Here is a 19,839-nt window from a genome sequence, read left to right as displayed (position 1 = left end):
GCCCTCCCCCTACCTTTAAAAAAAAAAAAAAAAAGGGACTACATTGGTTAAAATTTAGAATGTGAAGACAGGTGTACCTGGGGAGTTTTTCCCCAGGTGGGAAGCAGGTAAAATGGATGAGCCACTGTCTCCTGCTTGTGGAGGTGGTAGGGCGTGTTCTTTTCAGCTCTAGAATCTTCCCTGTTACGTGTTGTCCCTGATGCCCGAGGCAGCCATGAAACTGCTGCTTGAAAGGTGGTAGTTGGTTTTGCTTCGCTGTTCCTTGAGAAAAACCAACACGTGCCCTGTCTTTCCCAGCGGTGGCCACGTGCCGGCCTGATGAGTTCCAGTGCTTGGACGGGACCTGCATCCATGGCAGCCGGCAGTGCAACAGAGAGTATGACTGTAAGGACAGGAGCGACGAGCTCGGCTGCATCAACGGTGAGCTCCTCTCGGGGTGGCCCCGGGCCCGCTGTGTGTCCTCAGGCCAGTTACTTGCCCTCCCTGAACCTCCCTTCCATTTATCTGACCAGCGTGCGTCATGGAAGCCTCTGTTTCAGGACTGTGACATTTGATGAGGCCAAAGTGCACGGGGCTCGTGTCTTCGAGCTTTGGGTAACGCATGCGGTACGACTCCGCGTAAAGCACTCTCCCGGGCTTACGGTGTGACACTTCCACTCCTGGGAATGACGCCAGGAGAAACTCGCACCCATAACCGGGAGACGGGCTCTGGAACATGTGGAGCAGCATGGGCCTAATGGCGAAACCCTAGAAGCAACCTAATTGTTTATCAGCAGAATTCATTTGTAAAATTGTTTTGTATTAAAATCGTGGAACATAAGGATATGAACTTTTATTTTTTTATTTTTTATTAAAGATTTTTTTTTAAGATTTTATTTATTTGAGAGAAAGAGCGAGAGAGAGAGAGCATGAGTGGGGGGAGAGGGAGAAGCAGGCCCCCTGCTGAACAGGGAGCCCGATGCGGGGCTCGATCCGAGGACCCTGGGATCATGACCTGAGCCACCCAGGCTCCCCTATTCTTAAAGATTTTATTTATTTATTTTTAGAGAGAGAGTGTATGGGGGGAGGAGGGAGAGGGAGATAGAGAATCTTTTTTTTTTTTTTTTTAAGATTTTATTTATTTATTTGACAGATAAGAGACACAGCGAGAGAGGGAACACAGGCAGGGGGAGCGGGAGAGGGAGAAGCAGGCTTCCCGCCGAGCAGGGAGTCCGATGCGGGGCTCGATCCCAAGACCCTGGGATCATGACCGGAGCCGAAGGCAGACGCTTAACGACTGAGCCACCCAGGCGCCCCGAGATAGAGAATCTTAAGCAAGCTCCACACCCAGCACAGAGCCCGATGGGGGGCTCGATCTCACAACCCCGAGATCATGACCTGAGCCAAAATCCAGAGTCAGACATTTAACCGACTGAGCCACCCAGGCGCCCCCAAAACAAACTTTTTTGAACAAGAAGTTAAATTCTGATAATGCACTTTTTGACAGTTGTGGTAAACGACACATAACACACAAAAAAACCAAACCAAACAAAAAAAAGACGACACATAACAAAATAATTACCATCTTTACCGTTTTTCAGTGTTTATTTCCATGATATTAAGTACATTGTTGTTTTATTTATCAATACATTTGCTTATCATCTTGTGTAAATGACCTATTCTATGAGTAAAGAGTAGTAAGGGGGCTCTTGCTTCTCCGAAGCACCTGACCCTCTCCTCTTTGGCTCCTAGTAACACTGTGCGACGGGCCCGACAAGTTCAAGTGCCACAGTGGCGAATGCATCATGCTGGACAAAGTGTGCAACTCGGTCAGGGACTGTCGGGACTGGTCGGATGAGCCCCTCAAGGAGTGCGGTGAGCCCCCCGGGGTGCTGGAAGCTCTCAGACTTAGGGAGAGCTGGGGGTGGGACCCAGATGTGGATATGCTACGGGGCTGCAAGTCTCCTGCCCACCTGTGCCCGTGGGTGCTTTAGCTCTGCAGCAACACAGAGATGGAGGTCCTAGGGGAGAAGCAGCTTTGCTTCCCGAGCCTCAGTGTTCACATCTGTAGGATGGGACAGTAAGGGTTCAACATCCGAGGGCTGCTGGGGATTGGCTGTTGCGATGCTTATAAAGTTTCAGCAGTGCTCTGTGACCTGTGGCCATGTAAATATTTTGGACTTGACAGCTGTATGGTCTGTCACAGCGGGTCAACAGGACCTAAATTACAGCAGGAAGACCGCATATGAATGCACATGCGTACATCAACGCGTGTGGCCGGGCTCTAAGCAAACCTAATTGTGGACACTGATGTTTGAACCTTTCATGTGGCACAAAATACCGTTTTTCTTTTCAACTATTGAAAAACGTACAAAGCATTCTGAGCTTTGGGGCCACGCAGGAACAGAGGGTAGGCTGGCATGGGCCAGAGCCCTGTAAAGAGAGCCAGGGCAGTCATGCTGGCGCCGAGCGCCCTGGGTCTGGTCCAGCACGGCGATCTTGGGCAAGTCGTGGAGCTTGGCCGTGCCTCGGTTTCCACAGCTGTAGTTCAGCTACCTGTATGGTTGTTGGGAGTTAGTACATGCAACTGTGGAACATGGTTTTTTAGTTTTTATAATCAAGAACATTTTCAGGGGCGCCTGGGTGGCTCAGTCATTAAGCATCTGCCTTCGGCTCAGGTCATGGTCCCAGGGTCCTGGGATCGAGCCCCGCATCGGGCTCCCTGCTCGGCGGGAAGCCTGCTTCTCCCTCTCCCACTCCCCCTGCTTGTGTTCCCTCTCTCGCTGTGTCTCTCTCTGTCAAATAAATAAATAAAATCTTTAAAAAAAAAAAAAAAAGAACATCTTGAAATGGGTCTTACAAAAAAGAAATAATAATGTAGAATTTACCATCTTAACCATTTTTAAGTGTCCAGTCCAGAGGCACTAAGCAGACTCGCGTGGTCGTACAGCCATCTCCACCGTCCGTCTCCAGAACTTTCTCATCTTCCCAAACTGAACCTCTGCCCCATGAAATGCCGACTCCCCATCCCCTCCCCCAGCCCTACTTCATGTCTCTGATTTTGACTCCACTGAGGACGACCTAGGAGTGAATCCTGCAGTATTTGTCCTTCTGTGCCCCGCCTAGTTCATTCGTTGGAATGTCCTCCAGGTTCCCTCCTGGTGCCACACATGACAGGGGTCATGTTAAGTCCTCTTAGGGGACATGGTAGTTCACGTCCCCGAGTCGTTGTGGCAATCATGATAAGGGTGATGATGAAATGGTGCAGGGGTGCCGACGACCAGAGTGTGACCTGTCTCTGCTCTCTCCCCCCCGCCCCCCGACCTCTGCACCCGGCACAGGGGCCAACGAGTGTCTGGACAACAAGGGTGGCTGCTCCCACATCTGCAACGACCTCAAGATGGGCTACGAGTGCTTGTGCCCCGAGGGCTTCCGGCTGGTGGACCAGCGAAGATGCGAAGGTGATCCCCCAGCAGCCTGGGCTCCCAGCCTCCTCGGCCCTTTCTCCTCATGGGGTGGCCAAAGCCTCGGTGCCTCAGTTTCCCCACCTGTTAAGTGGGCGTGTAAGCCGTGCTGACCTCACAGGCCTGTCAGGAGGATTTAATGAGGTGCCAGATGCACAGGACATCCAGCGCAGGCCTGGCCCTCGAGGAGCGCTCGGTTCTTGCCTTTGGGGATTAATAAGAAAGAAAGAAAGAAAGATTTCTTAAGAAAGAAATCTTGGCTGATGCAGCTTCACCCTGTGAGCTGCACCCCTGGGGTGAATGGTGAGGTCAGGGTCATTGTTGGAGACGATGCTTAGCTGTTTCTGGGTTTTTATTTCTGAACCTGCTGGTCACCAAGACCCTGGCTCTAGGGGTTGTCCCCAGAGGGCTTGGGCTGTCCCCATTTGCCACTGGAAGGCACCCCAAATCCCTTTCTGCACCCCATGAGGAAGAAGCCCCAAATCCCTTTCTGTGTCCCAACTTACAGATATCGACGAGTGTCAGGATCCCGACGTGTGCAGCCAGCTGTGCGTGAACCTCGAGGGCAGCTACAAGTGTGACTGTGAGGAGGGCTTCCAGCTGGACCCCCACACCAAGGCCTGCAAGGCTGTGGGTGAGCGCGGGGCGGGGCCGGTGGGGGCGGGGCCAGCGCCAAGAGCAGGTGCAGCGGGGAGTCTCCTCATGTGAACTTTGCATCCACTCCAAAGACCGCTGGGTGGGGCCGACTGTGTCCTCGCGAGACCTCTGGCAGATGCATGAGCCGCCCTGTCGGGAACTTGCCAGGAGGCTGCCCCCATGTGTCCCGTTGGCCTGCAGACACAGGTCAATTGCAGGAGATCCAGCTTGCAGCCCAGCCCTCCCCAGTGGCTTCACGGGACAAGAGGTTGAAAAGCTGCGGCCTGAAGGGCCCGCATGCCCACCAGCTGTTCTTTTTTTTTTTTTTTTTAAGATTTTTTATTTATTTATTTGAGACAGAGAATGAGAGAGAGAGCACATGAGAGGGGGGAGGGTCAGAGGCAGAAGCAGGCTCCCTGCTGAGCAGGGAGCCCGATGCGGGACTCGATCCCGGGACTCTAGGATCATGACCTGAGCCGAAGGCAGTTGCTTAACCAACTGAGCCGCCCAGGCACCCCCACCAGCTGTTCTTATTCACTTAGAGGAACCTATCCCCAAAAAGCAAAAATTCGCTTAAGAGAGACCAAGGTATAATCAATCGCTCATAAGAAAACCAAACCTCGGGGCACCTGGGTGGCTCAGACGGTTAAGCGTCTGCCTTCAGCTCAGGTCACGATCCCAGGGTCCTGGGATCGAGCCCCACATCAGACTCCTGGCTCAGCGAGGAGCCTGCTTCTCCCTCTCCCTCTCTCCCTGCTCATGCTTTCTCTCTCTCTCTCTCTGTATTTCTGTGTCTCAAATGAATAAATAAAATCTTTAAAAAAAAAAAAAAAAAAAGGAAAGAAAACCAAACCGCAGGAATAGTTGTGTTTCTTTTCTACCTAAACTGAAGATGAGCACGGCAGCCAGGCACTGATTCTCAGAAGCCCCGAAATGAAGAGATCCCATGGGTTTGGAGCTGTAGCCGTCCTTGGGGAGTTGACCGGTGGGCCAGACTCCCTTTGCTTTGTGTCCTGTTCCACCCTCCAGTGTGATTCCAGTGAGGCACAAACGTGCAGAAATATTTTAGATCGTCTTCTGTTTCCCTCCCCTGTTGTCTTCCCTCTTGTGATGGTTCCTTGGCCACCCTCTCTCACACCTCCATGTGTTCCCTGTTCTGGGGAAAACCAGGGACTGAGTTCACGAAACCCCCCAGGGTTTGAGGTTTCACTTTTGTTCTGATCTCTCCGGGCTGGTGTCTATACAGACCCCTTCCCAGGGGAGCGGGTGGTGTCGTGGGAAGGGCTGTTCTGAGTGAGGTCAGTCGTACACACGGTCAGCCTGTCAGTGAATACTGGTATTATGGTCACAGCACAGCCCCCAGAGTCGGGGCGGCCCGGGTTTGAATCCCGGCTCTGCCAGCTGGTGTGACCTTGGGCTTGTCACTTCCCCTCTCTGAGCTTCAGTCCCCTTATATGGAACGGGATTTTGACAACAGCCCTGGCCTCATAGGAGTGTGAGGATCAATGAGGGAAAACGTAATATGAAAAGCACTCAGAATTTCCTGCCCTAAGGAGTCGCTCTGTATTCCTGAGCCGCTAACGTTTCTTCATCTTTATGTTCCAAAACGGAAAATGCTGGGGCCCTAGTGTAGATTTTTTTTTTTTAAAGATTTTATTTATTTATTTGATAGAGAGCGAGAGCACAAGCTGGTGGAGTAGCAGAGGGAGAAGCAGACTCCCCGCTGAGCAGGGAGCCCGATGCGGGGCTCGATCCCAGGACCCTGGGATCATGACCTGAGCTGAAGGCAGATGCTTAACTGACTGAGCCACCCAGGCATCCCCAGGTTTTATTATTAATGTAGGTTTTATTACCATTCAAGTATGGTGGGGCCAACCCGGCAGGAGACGACCACCATTGAGAAGATCAGTTGTTACAGTTCCCCAGAAGAGGGGGCGTGGCAGCCGGGGGGTCACCCTGGGGAAGCACCAGGGTCGGTCAGGAGGCAGAGGGAGAGGGCCGGCCCTGAGAGGGGCCGTCCCTTCAGTCTCTACAAGGCCCAGGATGTCAGAGCATCAGAACCACATGGTTAATACACCCCATCCCGAGTGTCTCCTCTGGTTCAGCCCGACTCCGGAGGGTGACAAGCAGGAGTCGGGGGTCCCTTCTGCTCCCCTGAGCAGTCTTCCTGCATTCCCAGGCAACATCGCCTACCTCTTTTTCACCAACCGCCACGAGGTGAGGAAGATGACCCTGGACCGCAGCGAATACACCAGCCTCATCCCGAACTTGAAGAATGTTGTTGCCCTAGACACAGAAGTGGCCAGCAACAGAATCTACTGGTCTGACCTGTCCCAAAGGAAGATCTACAGGTGAGTCTTGGAGCCGATCCCAGCCCCGACCCTGGGTGAAATAGGCCCCTCACACTGACACTCTCCTCCGCCTCTCCCCCTGCCCCCCGACAGTACCCAAATCGACAGAGCCCCCAGCTTCTCTTCCTATGACACCGTCATCAGCGAGGACCTCCAGGCCCCTGATGGGCTGGCAGTGGACTGGGTCCACAGCAACATATACTGGACAGACTCCATCCTGGGCACCGTCTCCGTGGCTGACACCAAGGGAGTGAAGAGAAAGACGCTCTTCAAGGAGAAAGGCTCCAAGCCGCGTGCCATCGTGGTGGATCCTGTTCACGGGTGGGTATTCCCGTAGCTGACGGGTACGGAGGGAACGAAGAGCAGAGGCGGGGTTCTAGAACTGGTTAGGACTCAGATGGGGGGGAAGGCGTGTGCCTGAGCTGGACTGGCCTCCGTGGACACGGGGCTGTCCCCAACCACGGAGGCCCTTGCTGTCAGGAAAGAACAGGACCTGGAACGGTGGTCCTTCCCCGCCCGCCCTTTGGGAGCGAGGGGTTGGTCCCTCTTGATGTCTGCTGAGATGGAAGTGGACCCAGAAAAGTTGTGTGCTTAGGATAAGAACCCAAAATCAGGCACCTGGGTGGCTCAATCCGTTAAGTGTCTGATTCTTGATCTCCACTCAGGTCCTGATCTCAGGGTGGTGAGTTCAAGCCCTGTGTTGGGCTTTGTGCTGGGTGTGGAGTCTACTTAAAACAAAACAAAACAAAACAAAAAAACAGAAAACCAAAACCAGAAGTTAAAATATGAAGTTAAATTGGTCTTAGAAATGAATACTTATTTAAATTCTGATTTAGTATTTCATAGCAGAGAATCCTGTGCCAGGATAGGATTGGAGAAAGGTAAAAAACGCTCAGATCCAACAGCAGTTTCAGGGAGGAGGCCTCAGGGGGTAAAGGTCGCCACCCTGCTGAGCCCCCAGGAGGGTGTTTGCAGGGCTCATGGCTGACTCAGCAGCTCTGGGGCCCACAGGGACCTGTGTCCCCTTACGGAAGGCATCTCCCCGCCCCATGTCCGAACCCATTACACCATATCTGCCTGTGGAATTTCACAATTCTGGAGGGACAGTGGCAATCTCGGGATGGGCAGCTGTCCTGGTGGCAATCATCAGAAGGAAGGGGAATTTTTTTTTTTTTTAAGATTTTATTTATTTGAGAGAGAGAGAGAGATTGAGAGCACGAGGGGAGGGGAGAAGCAGAGGAAGAGGGTGAAGCAGGCTCTCTGCTGTGTGATCCCAGGACCAAGGGATCATGACCTGAACCGAAGGTGGACGCTTAACCCGAGCCACCCATGCACCCCAAAAGGGAACTTTTGAGATGAGCATGACTCACACGGGACAGACCCTGAGTTGAAGGTAGGCCTGGGCCCACAAACATTCTCATTTGGTAGAGGGACACTCGGTTGAATAAATTTAGCCCCCCAGCTGCCAGGAAAGAGAGAGGCTCCTAGAAATAAACCCTGAGATACAAGTCATGGGGTGGGTGTGTGTGTGGGGGGGGTCTACTGTTGTGTTTCATTTCCCCCCAGGTAGTAGCGTAGGATTGCCCTCTTGGACTCTGTTCTCCACTTGGCTCTGTCATTTGGCATATGGGGCTCATTCCCTGTTGACTAGATGAGCCATGATTACTTTGTATCTGGTCCATGGAAATTTAGTTTCCCCCCCATACCTCACACAAAGAGGCTGCAAATACCTCTGAATATCTTTGAAGGTGAGTCATTGCAGTTTCTCTGCAGGATTGACGATTCTAGATTCCTCATTCTAGAAGCTGGATTATATTCTAGAAGTTGGTCCTTGAGGCCATTATGCGAAATGCAAGAAGCCAGGCACAAAAGGACAAATGCTACATGATCGCACTTACGTGAGGTCCCTAGAGGAGTCCCATTCATGCAGACAGTGAGCCGAGTGGTGGGAGCCAGGGGCCGGGGGAGGCGGATGAGGAGTTGGTGTTTCATGGGGTCAGAGTTCCAGTCTGGAGTGATAGAAACGTTCTGGAGATGGATGGTGGTGATGGTGGCATGACATCGGATGTGTACTTAACTTCACCGAACTGGACACTTAACAATGGTTAAGATGGTAACTTTTATGTTTTGTATGTTTTACTACAATTAAAAAAACATTTTATTTTTTTTAAGATTTTATTTATTTATTTGAGAAAGAGAGAGAGAGAGAGAAGGAGCGGAGGGAGAGGGAGAAGCAGACTCCCCGCCAAGCAGGGAGCCCGACTCTGGGCTTGATCCCAGGACCCTGAGATCATGACCTGAGCCGAAGACAGACGCTTAACCGGCTGAGCCACCCAGGTGCCCCTAAAAAAATATTTTTAAAGCAAAAACAAAACAAAAACAAAAAAACAAAACCTTACAAAATAAAACATGTATAAAAGCCTTCAGAAAGCACTGTCAAGGGTGCAAATTAAGGGGCCCCGTCCAGACATTGGAATCAAAATCTCCCTTTGTTTTCGAAGGTTCTAAAATCCTGCCAGGCCTCACCAGGTTGCAAGCACTAGGGTAGCAGAAGAAACCAATGCGAGGTCTCTTTTGGGGCGATGCCTTAACATTTCCTGGCCTGGCTGCTTCAGCTGGGCACTTCCCCCACTGACACTCTGCTGTCCTTGCTGCTCTCCCACCAGTTTCATGTACTGGACGGATTGGGGAACCCCCGCCGAGATCAAGAAGGGGGGTCTGAACGGTGTCGACGTTTACTCGCTCGTGACGGAAGACATCCAGTGGCCCAATGGCATCACCCTGGGTACGTCCTTGGGACCTGGGTCCCTGGGGTCAGGCACCGTCTGAAGGAGAGCAGGCAGTGGCCAGGCCGCACCTGAATAAGCAGATGCAGCTTCCTGAGGTTTTTATAACCTGCTGCTAAACCGCGCCAGTGTGGGGTTTGGGCTCACACAGGGAGGTGGCCCGTTGGGGCTGCTTTTTGGGGCACCTGTCCGCCGGCTCCTTGGGCAGGGGGTGCCTTCCCGGGGGGCGAGTGGAGTGGCCAGGCCCAGGCCCCTTTGGCATCGGCATGTGATCTCTTCCTTATCCACCTGTGGGTTCTAGATCTTTCCGGTGGCCGCCTCTACTGGGTCGACTCCAAGCTCCACTCCATCTCCAGCATTGACGTCAATGGCAGGAACCGGAAGACCGTTTTGGAGGACAAGAAAAAACTGGCACACCCCTTCTCCTTGGCCATCTTCGAGGTAGTGCTTGAGGGAATTCACATCCCAGTGCCGGTTTCAGAGCGCAACTCATGTGCGAGGCCTAAGTGCTCGCGCTGACGGGTCAGCCCATGTCATCTGGCTTGGTCAAGCCAGGACCAACTTAGAAAACGGAAGTTATTTCCATTTTCTTTTCCTCAAAAGGGGTGTTTTTGTTGGTTTGTTTTTTTATTTTTATTTTTTAAAGATTTATTTATTTATTTATTTATTTGAGACAGAGAGAATGAGAGAGAGAGAGCACATGAGAGGGGGGAGGGTCAGAGGCAGAATCAGGCTCCCTGCCGAGCAGGGAGCCCGATGCGGGACTCGATCCAGGGACTCCAGGATCATGACCTGAGCCGAAGGCAGTCGCTTAACCAACTGAGCCACCCAGGCGCCCTTATTTTTTTTTTTTTAAGTAAACTCTGCCCCCACCGTGGGGCTCAGACTCACAACTCTGAGATCAGGAGTCTCAGGCTCTGCCGACTGAGCCAGCCAGGCACCCCCTACTCACCCAAAGAGTCTTAAAGCAGCAGTTCTCACTTGGAGGCCATCTCGGGGCCCAGGGGACATTTGGCACTTTCTGGAGACTTTTTGGTTATTGCACTTGGAGGGGAGGAGGTTACTCCTGGTACCTAGTGGGCAGAGGCCCAGGAGGCTGCTAACTGCCCTACAGAGAGAAAAGGGGGCCAACCACTGCGGGGAAACCTGCTCTGAGGAAACGTTGTTATATTCGTGCACCCTTGTTTGACAGGCATGAGTCACAGTAGCCGAGCGGTGGAAGCAAGTTGGTGTCCGTCAGAGATGAAGGGCTAAACAAAATGTGTATCTATACAGTGGAATGTGATTCGGGAAACAGGGAGGACTTTCTTTTTTTTCTTTTTTTTTTTAAAGATTTTATTTTATTTATTTATTCATGAGAGACAGAGAGAGAGGCAGAGGGAGAAGCAGGCTCCCCGCTGAGCAGGGAGCCCGATGCGGGACTTGATCCCAGGACCCTGGGATCATGACCTGAGCCGAAGGCAGACGTTTAACCATCTGAGCCACCCAGGCGCCCAAGGGAGGACTTTCTAACACGCACTAGAACATGGAGGGACCTGGAGGCAACTAAGCCAAACACAAGAGGACAAATCCTCTCTGATCCCACTTCTGTGAGGTCCCTAGAGGAGTCCCATCCACAGAGACAGGAAGTAGATGGTGGGAGGCAGGAGTGGTGGGTGGGGAGTCCGTGTTTCCTGGGTACAGAGTCTCAGTTTGGGGAGATAGAAAGTTCTGGACACGGATGGTGGTGATGGTTGCACACCAACGTGAATGTACCTAATGCCACGGAACACTCTTAAAAAGGATTAAGATGGTCGATTTTAGGTTGTGTATATCTTACACAATTAAACATTTTTAAAAAAGAAAAAAGGGCGCCTGGGTGGCTCAGTTGGTTAAGCGACTGCCTTCGGCTCAGGTCATGATCCTGGAGTCCCGGGATCGAGTCCCGCATTGGGCTCCCTGCCCGGCAGGGGGTCTGCTTCTCCCTCTGACCCTCCCCCCTCTCATGTGCTCTCTCTCTCTCATTCTCTCTGTCTCAAATAAATAAATAAAATCTTGAAAAATAAAAAAAAAAGAAAAGAAAAAGAAAGAAAGAAATTAGGCTCGTACCACCCAGTACCACTTTCTCCCAGAAATTCGGGTGTCCTATGCCCTTGACTAATGGGATCTGCTGTCTTCTTTAATTGCTCATATAGGATAAAATATTTTGGACGGACATCATCAACGAAGCTATTTTCAGTGCCAACCGCCTCACAGGCTCAGACATTAATTTGGTGGCAGAAAACCTGTTGTCCCCGGAAGACATTGTCCTTTTTCACAACCTCACACAACCAAGAGGTAAAGATGGGGTGACCGCCTCCCCCCCTCCACTTCCCTGCTGGTGTTCTGGAATTTTCTAGAATTTTCTAGCATTGTTCTTCCCCTAACTTCCTGCCTCTTCCCCATCAGGGGTGAACTGGTGTGAGAGGACCGCCCTCCGCAATGGTGGCTGCACGTACCTGTGTCTCCCGGCCCCGCAGATCAATCCCCACTCGCCCAAGTTCACCTGTGCCTGCCCTGATGGCATGCGGCTGGCCAAGGACATGAGGAACTGCCTCACAGGTAGGAGCACCAGCCGGCCCGGGCGTGCGTCCTGCTTCTGCCACCCTTGTGGCTTAGTCCTGCAACTTGACCTTCCCGATCTTGTCTTTGCTCCTCTGTCAAATGGGAGACTGAGTCTCCAGGAGGCCATCGTAGGGGGTAACCGTAGTTTGCCTTTGTCATGTGGGACACATGAGCTCTGTGCCAGGCTTTTACACAGACGCTCTTCACCTTTGATGTCTGGTTCGCTCTCTCCCAGCCCCTTTGGGAGGTGACTGATTTTAGACATGGGCATCGAGTGAGGAGATAGCCCCCTGTTCGACTTTTCTCATCCTCAGAGAAAGTCTCAGTTTGGGGCCAGTGTGTCTGGAATACTTGTAAATCTCCCTTTCGAACTATAACAAATAACAACAACATAGACATTCGTGTGTTTCAGTTATTTTCAGTTTTGTTTTTTTTTAAGATTTTATTTATTTATTAGAGAGAGAGCATGAGCAGGGGGAGGGGCAGAGGGAGAGGGAGAAGCAGACTCACCGCTGAACAGGGAGCCCAGCACAGGGCTTGATCCTAGGACCCTGGGATCATGACCTGAGCCAAAGGCAGACGCTTACCGACTGAGCCACCCAGGTGCCCGTTTTCAGTCATTTCTTTGTGGCCAATGGCATGTGCTACTTACCAGCGGGACACTCAAGAAATGCTTCTTCTTTCAGGGACTGAACCTCCAGCGACCACCCTGGGCACCTCCACAGTCCCGGTCAGGCCGACGACGGTCCGCTCCACAGCCAGCCCGTGGTCCGTGGCCAGCCCTGAGTTCACCACGGCTGAGACGGTGACGATGTCCCACCACGGTAAAAGCGGGGGCTACCCTGGCCCCTGGTTTATAGCTCGAGCCTCTAGGCAGGCCCCTTCAGGGACCAAGAGAATCTTGGGGAAGGGATCCAGTGGGTTTAGTCTTTGCCCCTGCACTCTTTCTGATGTGGCCTGTGCATCTCGGAAGCCTCCGCTTCCCTACCTATAAAATGGGACTAATGAGCCTGCCCGCCCACCTCCTGGTAGTAGTGAGGACTATGTGGCCCCAGGTTTGCGGAGGGCTGGAGTGCGTGGCGGCGGCTTACCCAAGAGTCCTCCCCGACCAGAGCCCCGGGAGCCTGAAATGTTATCAGGGCCCGTTTGATGACCTGCTTTCAGGTGTCTGCCCAGCAGGGCCAGGGCTGGGGTGAGGCAAGTGAGGCACTGCTCAGGGCAGCATCGGAAGGGGCACCAAAAACCCAGGACTTAAAACGTATTTTACTGCATTATTGTTTTCAAAAATCAAACCACCAAGGGGCGCCTGGGTGGCTTAGTTGGTTAAGCGACTGCCTTCGGCTCAGGTCATGATCCTGGAGTCCCGGGATCGAGTCCCACATCGGGCTCCCTGCTCAGCGGGGGGTCTGCTTCTCTCTTCCCTCTCGGGTACTCTCTATCTCATTCTCTCTCTCAAATAAATAAATAAAATCTTTAAAAAAAAAAAAAATCAAACCACCAAGCTATGGGTCATGGGCCGAACACCTGGTCTTGTCAATATAATTTGATCAGAGCCAGGGTCCCAGTGAGGCCGGGTCAGGCAAATGTAGTTACAGAGCCTGTCTTCCTAAAAATCTGACACTTTGTTATCATGGGATACTGGCCTTCATTTTTATTTCTCAAAAAATAACACATTCAAATATTACTCAGTTACTAAGTGTTTTTTGTTTTGGGGGTTTTTTGGCAAGGGGGAGGGGCGGGGGTCAGGCTTTAAGTTCTTTTTTTTTTTTTTTAATGATTTTATTTATTTATTTGACAGAGAGAGACACGTGAGAGAGGGAACACAAGCAGGGGGAATGGGAGAGGGAGAAGGAGGCTTCCTGCGGAGCAGGGAGCCTGATGCGGGGCTCGATCCCAGGACCCTGGGATCATGACCTGAGCTGAAGGCAGACGTTAACGACTGAGCCACCCAGGCGCCCCAGGCTTTAAGTTCTGTGCTTGGGGCTAATGCTTGGCTGTCACTGGCTTCATGGAAGAACCGCCATTTATCTCTTTGCCCACCAGAGGGCGCCTGCCCTGGAATTTGAGTGGCCAGAAAAATAGAGCTCATAGATTTTTCTAGCCAGAAAAAAAAGGTGGGGGGGCACATCAGCAAGTTTCAGACATTTCCCCCCCCCCCTCAGAGTAGGTGAAGTCTGTGTCCAGCCATAAACAAGGCAAAGCAGGAACTGCTGTGGTTGAGGGAGGCCAGGAAACCTGTTTGCTTGGGGCGGGTTGAAAATCCATTTCCCAGACAGGCCACCCAGGGCTTCTTGCTTTGGGCAAAGGAGCCCTTTTAAAGGAAGAACTTCTCAAGGACCCTGTTGCTGCCTTAGATAATTTTTGTTAAGAAGTTTTCTTAAATACGTGCAAATGTGAGAAAAGTCTGTATAAACTCCCTACACACACGCACACACCAGCGGGATGGATGGATGTCAGTCACTGCTCACCTGCGTCCATGTGGTCCAGGTGTGGCTCCTCAGTCCTCCCAGTCTGTCTGCCTGTTTGGAGGACTTTAAACTTTGGTTTGCATGGGGCCCTCACAGGGCTCGGGGGCACATGCGTGCTTCCATAACGAGGTCCCCCCAGGATTTCTGAACTGGGGACAGCTGATACAGGACTGTGGCGCTTGGTGCAGTCCACGCCAGGCCCTGGAATCGCTGAACGCTACCGAGTCAGGTGGTTCTTGTCCCACGCAGACCTGTCTCGTTTCCATCAGACGCACAACCAGGGCGAACAAGTCCACCAGTGACCTCACCAACTGCTGGGAATGTCCCTGCATGCTTTCTTTTTTTTTTTAATATAAAGATTTTATTTATTTATTTGAGAGAGAGAGAAAAAACATGGGAGGGGGGAGGTCAGAGGGAGAAGCGGACTCCCTGCCGAGCAGGGAGCCCGATTCAAGACTCGATCCTGGGACTCCAGGTTCATGAGCTGAGCCGAAGGCAGTCGCTTAACCAACTGAGCCACCCAGGCACCCCTGTACCTGCAGGTTTTTGTCTCAAAGACTGGGGTCCTCTTCCCCAGAGCCTCATAACGCTTGACTAAGGAACCCTCTTAAATCTGCTCTGAGTCACATAACCCTGACTGCTAAGAATAAGGCCCCAGCATGATGCCTCTCAAACCCGGGAAATGCTCCAAGTTCCTTTGAACTTTTTTTTTTTTAAGATTTATTTATTTTAGGGGCGCCTGGGTGGCTCAGTTGGTTAAGCGACTGCCTTCAGCTCAGGTCATGATCCTGGAGTCCCAGGATCGAGTCCCACATTGGGCTCCCTGCTTGGCAGGGAGTCTGCATCTCCCTCTGACCCTCCCCCCTCTCATGTGCTTGTTCTCTCTCATTCTCTCTCTCTCAAATAAATAAAATCTTTAAAAAAAAAAAAAGATTTGGGAGCCTGGGTGGCTCAGTTGGTTAAGCAACTGCCTTCGGCTCAAGTCATGATTCTGGAGTCCTGGGATCGAGTCCCGCATTGGGCTCCCTGCTCGGCGGGGAGTCTGCTTCTCCCTCTGACCCTCCCTCCTCTCATGTGCTTGCTCTCTCTCGTTCTCTGTCTCTCAAATAAATAAATAAAATCTTTTAAAAAAAAAGATTTAGTTATTTTATAGAGAGAAAGAGAGCGTGCAAGCGGTGGGGAGGGGCAAAGGGAGAGGGAGAGAATCCCAAGCAGACTCCGGGCTGAGCGTACAGCCTGATACGGGGCTTGATCTCACAACCCTGAGAGCAGGACCTGAGCCGAAATCAAGCGTCCAACGCTTAACCAACTGCGCCACCCAGGTTCCCTGCCCTTGACCCTTTAAGGACACCAGGAAGCATCAGGCGTTTCCCTCTGCGTGTCGGTTGTCCTACACCTGCTGTTTTCCCCTGGCCCTCACTGTGGATCTGAGCCTCGCTTTGTCCTTTCCCTCCTGCAGCCCTGGCTGATGCTGCCAGCAGAGGAGACGAGGAGAGGCCCAGGAGCGGGGGGGCTCTCTACATCATCCTTCCCATCGGTAAGCCTGCCGGCCCAGCCCACACCTAGTCCCGGCTTCCTGCAAGATGACCGCCTTGCCCGGCGAGCTGGGCTGGTCCACCTTTGCTCCCAGCCTCGGGGCGGCCCCTTTTCTAGCTTCATTCACTCAAATACAGTTGAGCGCCTACTGTGTGCCAAGCCCACTTCTGGGTCCTGGGGCCGCACCCAGGTGAGGATGAAGCCTCCCACCCGCTCCGAACGACCTCTGATGTGTCAGCTGGGGCGGAGGGGGGGGGGTGCGTCCCTGAGGGAAGCCTCCTGGTGAACGGCTCTCTTGCAGGGGGAGTTTAGGGAGTTCTACGCCCCTACCCCCCACCTCACCCCTGTCACTCACAACTCTGTTAGTATCACACCTGTTACTCCTTTTCTGAGCAAATCGTTTCGAGGGGTCCCTTCAACACCCAGCCTGCTCCGGAGACCTGCATGTTGGTGCCTTATGGTCATCTGGCTGTGCGTGGACCGTCATCGCAGTGGGACCCTCACCTCCCTGCTGGCTGCCCGAAGGTGGCACCCACCCCCTGTCTTCCCAATGGAGCCTGAGTCTCTCCCACCCTCTGGGCCCTGGCCAGAATTTTTTATTTTTATTTATTTGAGAAAGAGCAAGAGAGAGAGAAGGAGCAGTGGCAGGGGCAGAGGGAGAAGCAGGCTTCCTGCTGAGCAGAGAGCCCGATGCGGGGCTCGAATCCCAGGACCCTGGGATCATGACCTGAGCCGAAGGCAGACGTTTAACCGACTGAGCCACCCTGGCGCCCCCTTGGCCAGAATTTTTTACAAACCTGGGCTGGGTGAGCGCTTGGCTATCCCCTGGATCGTGGAGGGTCTGGGAATGCCACCCCGGAGGCCCACTAGAAGTGAGGCAAAGAGCACCCGGACAAAAGAAAAGAGTTTTGGCCCTGTTGATAGAGAACAGTCCCATTTCTGAAAGGCGGGAGGCCCCATGTGTGGTGACTCGCAGAGGAAACCTGGAAGCATCAACCCCCGTGGGGTGTTTCTGGGGCGAGGCAGTCACAGTGGGCTTCGAGTTAGAGATTTGTTACGCACATAGGTAGGCTTTTCTCCAGTGGACAAGTATGTATGCCTTCAAATTTGGAACCAAAAAACCCCTATATACGTCAAAAGGCCCAGAGTCTGCTGGCGGTGTCACTTGGGGGGCTGAGCTGGGCGGCCTCCTGACCAGGCTCCCTTCTCCCCTCTCCCCGCCCCCCCCGCAGTACTGCTCATCCTCCTATGCTTCGGGACCTTCCTCCTCTGGAAGAACTGGCGGCTGAAGAACATCAACAGCATCAACTTTGACAATCCCGTGTACCAGAAGACCACGGAGGACGAGGTCCACATCTGCTGCAGCCAGGACGGCTACACCTACCCGTCGGTGAGTGCCCGGCCCCGCCCAGGGGGCAGGGAGATCCTCCAGAGCCCTTCTCAGGGTGGGGGATGGACAGTACCAAGAAAAGTGGGGGGGGGGAAAGTGGGGGGGAAGCAAGCCAGTGGGGGCTGGGAGGGAGATCTTAGATAAGGAGGCTGGGGCAGCCTTCCCCGAGCTGAAGGCACAGCCTCCGCATCAGTCCTGAGGCTGGTGTGGCTGGAGCTGAGAGTTGGGGGAGGGGGGTGTCGAGGGAGGAGCCAAGGGAAGGGACCAGGCAGCTGGGGAGGATTCTGGCTTTGCTCTAACAAGGTGGGAGCCCTGGAGACGGTTCTGGGCTTGGCCTGACTTGGGGCTCACGGGCGCCCTCCGGTGGCTGTCGCGGGGGAAAGACTGGGGCCAAGGTCGGGAGACCAGGCTGGAGACCGCTGGTCCAGGCCAGCTATGAGGGGGGCCAGCCCCGCTGCGGGGGGGCGCGGAGGGAGTGAGGCGTCTGTGGCCTCTGGCCGTGTTTACCGAGCGTTGGACTGATCGCTTCCGGCGTTTATCTTTCTGTTGACAGAGACAGATGGTCAGCCTGGAGGATGATGTGGCGTGAGTTGCGGCCTCTAGTCCTGTCCTTCCCCGGAACCTGCCGCCGCTCACGGGCAGGAAGAACACTTTCTCCCCGGCCCCTTGACCTGCCCCAACCCCTTCCTGAGACCTTGATGCCCTCCCGTTTCATGCAGAGAGAGAGGTGAACCCAAAGCACTGTTGGCGGCCGCAGCCGCTTGGCCTGTCCTGCCAGAGCTTTGTTCTATATATTTATTCGTCTGGGAGGCAGATCGGGCTTCGAACAGCACACGCGCAGCGGGTTTAGGTTGGGATTTTTTTTTTCTTTCTTTCTCTATGAATAGTGGAGAAGAGAAGGCCGAATGAGCTGGGGGGGATGGTGCGCATTTCTGCCCTCTCCAGGGACTGCTCACTTCTTCCACCTGAGGGACTGCCGGAGGGACCCAGAGGGAGAGAAGGCAAGGGGCTTGGGACTCGAGAGAACAGGTCCTACCCTCGAGGTCCGGGGTAGCTGCTCTACCCACCCCCCACTCTAGCCCGAGCCCCCCAACTCAGGAGTAAACGTGCTCACCTCTGCTTTGCTAGACAGCCAGAGTTCACTTTTGCTTTGCTATCCCTCTTTCCAAGCGAGGTCTGTGCCCTCCCTCGACGCCAAGACTCTGGCATCTGTCTTGACCTGATCGAATCCAGCATCCCGGGGGCGGGGCCCAGCGACCCCCAGTCATGCACCAAAACCTCCACGGTTCCCAGGGAAACCTGAGCCACCGGTTGCCCTTAATATTTATTAAGTGCCTGAGATACGCAGTTAGCTGATGCGTGAAGACAGTGGCCTCCAACCTCTAGGAGCATCCTGTGGTCGGGTGTGGTGGTCTGGACCCCCGCCCCGGCCCCCTCCAGGTCCCCCTGCACTTTTTTTTTTTTAGTTCAGGGCTGTATCTTGTGTAACATTGACGTTGTTACTATTTTGCACTGGTTTCTGTTCCGGTTGGGATGGGCTCCGGGGTGGGCGAGAGCCTGTGTGGATGAATGTGAGATCCCCGGGGCCTCTCCCCCCACCAAGCGCCTCAAAGCTGCCATCATGAGACTATCCAGCTAGTGTTTCGGCTTCTTAGCAGATGCCCCCGAGACATTAATTTCCCCAACAAGATGGTTGTGGTTGACGAGTATCCGCCGAAAATGTGCATGGCGTTTTAGCCCTGTAAGACGGCCCCCGGGCTGGGTCACTTCATGGGACCTCTTCAACAAAACGTCTTTCCTATCCGATCATCCGTGTCCCATTTACGACCAAAGAGAGAAGAGGCAGCCTTCTGTGGCTTCCCGCCTGATGTGGCCCAGGGCCTGCCCATTGCTCACCGCATGACCACTGAACACTGCCCTACCCTGCAGGAAAACTGTGAAAGCCTTTTCTCCTTCCGAAGCATGTAAATAGTCCCCTGTACAGATCATGGGGGGCGGGGGGGGCTTTTTTGTTATGTTTGCACTTTGTATATTTGTTAAACATGTTTCACTTATATATATATGAAACAAAGATCTATTTATTTTTGCAAACCCTGGTTGCTGCATCACTGACCCCTCTAGGGGCTCTGCATTGGGGGCCATCGTCTCTGAGATGCCTCTTCTTTTTGTACAAAGATTAGCACAAAGCTCTTCAGGTGAATCGTGTCTGTGTTGTATATATGGTGGGTTGCTTTGGGAGGATGGGTATCGCTTTTTAAACCACTGTACAGAATGTTTTTATAGCCTGAATGTCTGTGATCGATTAAATTTCTTAAATGAACTGCTTGGCGAAACCTGGGCCATTTTCTTCCTCTGGTCTCTGGGCTCCTCCGGGTCTGTGCATGGGTGGGACTCCACTCCCCAGGAGATGGATCTGGAAAAGGGAACATTTCCCCAGAGCTCAGGATGGGCTACAGGCTATGGGGTGCTTCCCTGATTTGGGGTTTTGCTAAATCTCCCACATGCTCATTCACAGAACCAACATCTACTGGGCGCCTGGTCTAGGCATGTGGGACACTGCAGTGAGTAAAAGAATAGAAGTGAGTAAGAGTCTGCCCTTGAGCTGACATTTTAGAAGGGGGAAATAGATACAAACAATGACTATTT

The 19,839-nt window shown here is 53.0% G+C and overlaps 1 protein-coding gene across 2 annotated transcripts in view; it reads left to right on the top strand.

Moving 5' to 3' along the window:
• LDLR (low density lipoprotein receptor) overlaps nucleotides 1-19,515 on the top strand; it is a 34,930-nt gene extending 15,415 nt beyond the window's left edge. Inside the window, exons 5-18 of one of the 2 annotated variants that reach the window (XM_034998465.1) lie at nucleotides 298-420; nucleotides 1,732-1,854; nucleotides 3,321-3,440; nucleotides 3,952-4,077; nucleotides 6,259-6,430; nucleotides 6,524-6,751; nucleotides 9,097-9,215; nucleotides 9,518-9,657; nucleotides 11,391-11,532; nucleotides 11,644-11,796; nucleotides 12,486-12,623; nucleotides 15,727-15,804; nucleotides 17,036-17,193; nucleotides 17,747-19,515. In XM_034998465.1, coding sequence (XP_034854356.1) covers nucleotides 298-420; nucleotides 1,732-1,854; nucleotides 3,321-3,440; nucleotides 3,952-4,077; nucleotides 6,259-6,430; nucleotides 6,524-6,751; nucleotides 9,097-9,215; nucleotides 9,518-9,657; nucleotides 11,391-11,532; nucleotides 11,644-11,796; nucleotides 12,486-12,623; nucleotides 15,727-15,804; nucleotides 17,036-17,193; nucleotides 17,747-17,782 — 1,856 coding nt within the window. In that variant the 3' untranslated portion in view covers nucleotides 17,783-19,515. The remainder of the gene's footprint in view (nucleotides 1-297; nucleotides 421-1,731; nucleotides 1,855-3,320; nucleotides 3,441-3,951; nucleotides 4,078-6,258; nucleotides 6,431-6,523; nucleotides 6,752-9,096; nucleotides 9,216-9,517; nucleotides 9,658-11,390; nucleotides 11,533-11,643; nucleotides 11,797-12,485; nucleotides 12,624-15,726; nucleotides 15,805-17,035; nucleotides 17,194-17,746) is intronic. The other variant, XM_034998466.1, reaches the window with a different exon arrangement.
• The last annotated feature ends 324 nt before the right edge of the window (nucleotides 19,516-19,839 follow it).

The sequence above is a fragment of the Mirounga leonina genome, unplaced genomic scaffold (assembly GCF_011800145.1).
Source record: "Mirounga leonina isolate KUSES-001 unplaced genomic scaffold, KU_Mleo_1.0 Mir_94, whole genome shotgun sequence".
NCBI lineage: Eukaryota > Metazoa > Chordata > Mammalia > Carnivora > Phocidae > Mirounga > Mirounga leonina.
The sequence above is the reverse complement of the archived record's forward strand: the minus strand, read 5'-3'. Positions and strand labels throughout refer to the sequence as shown.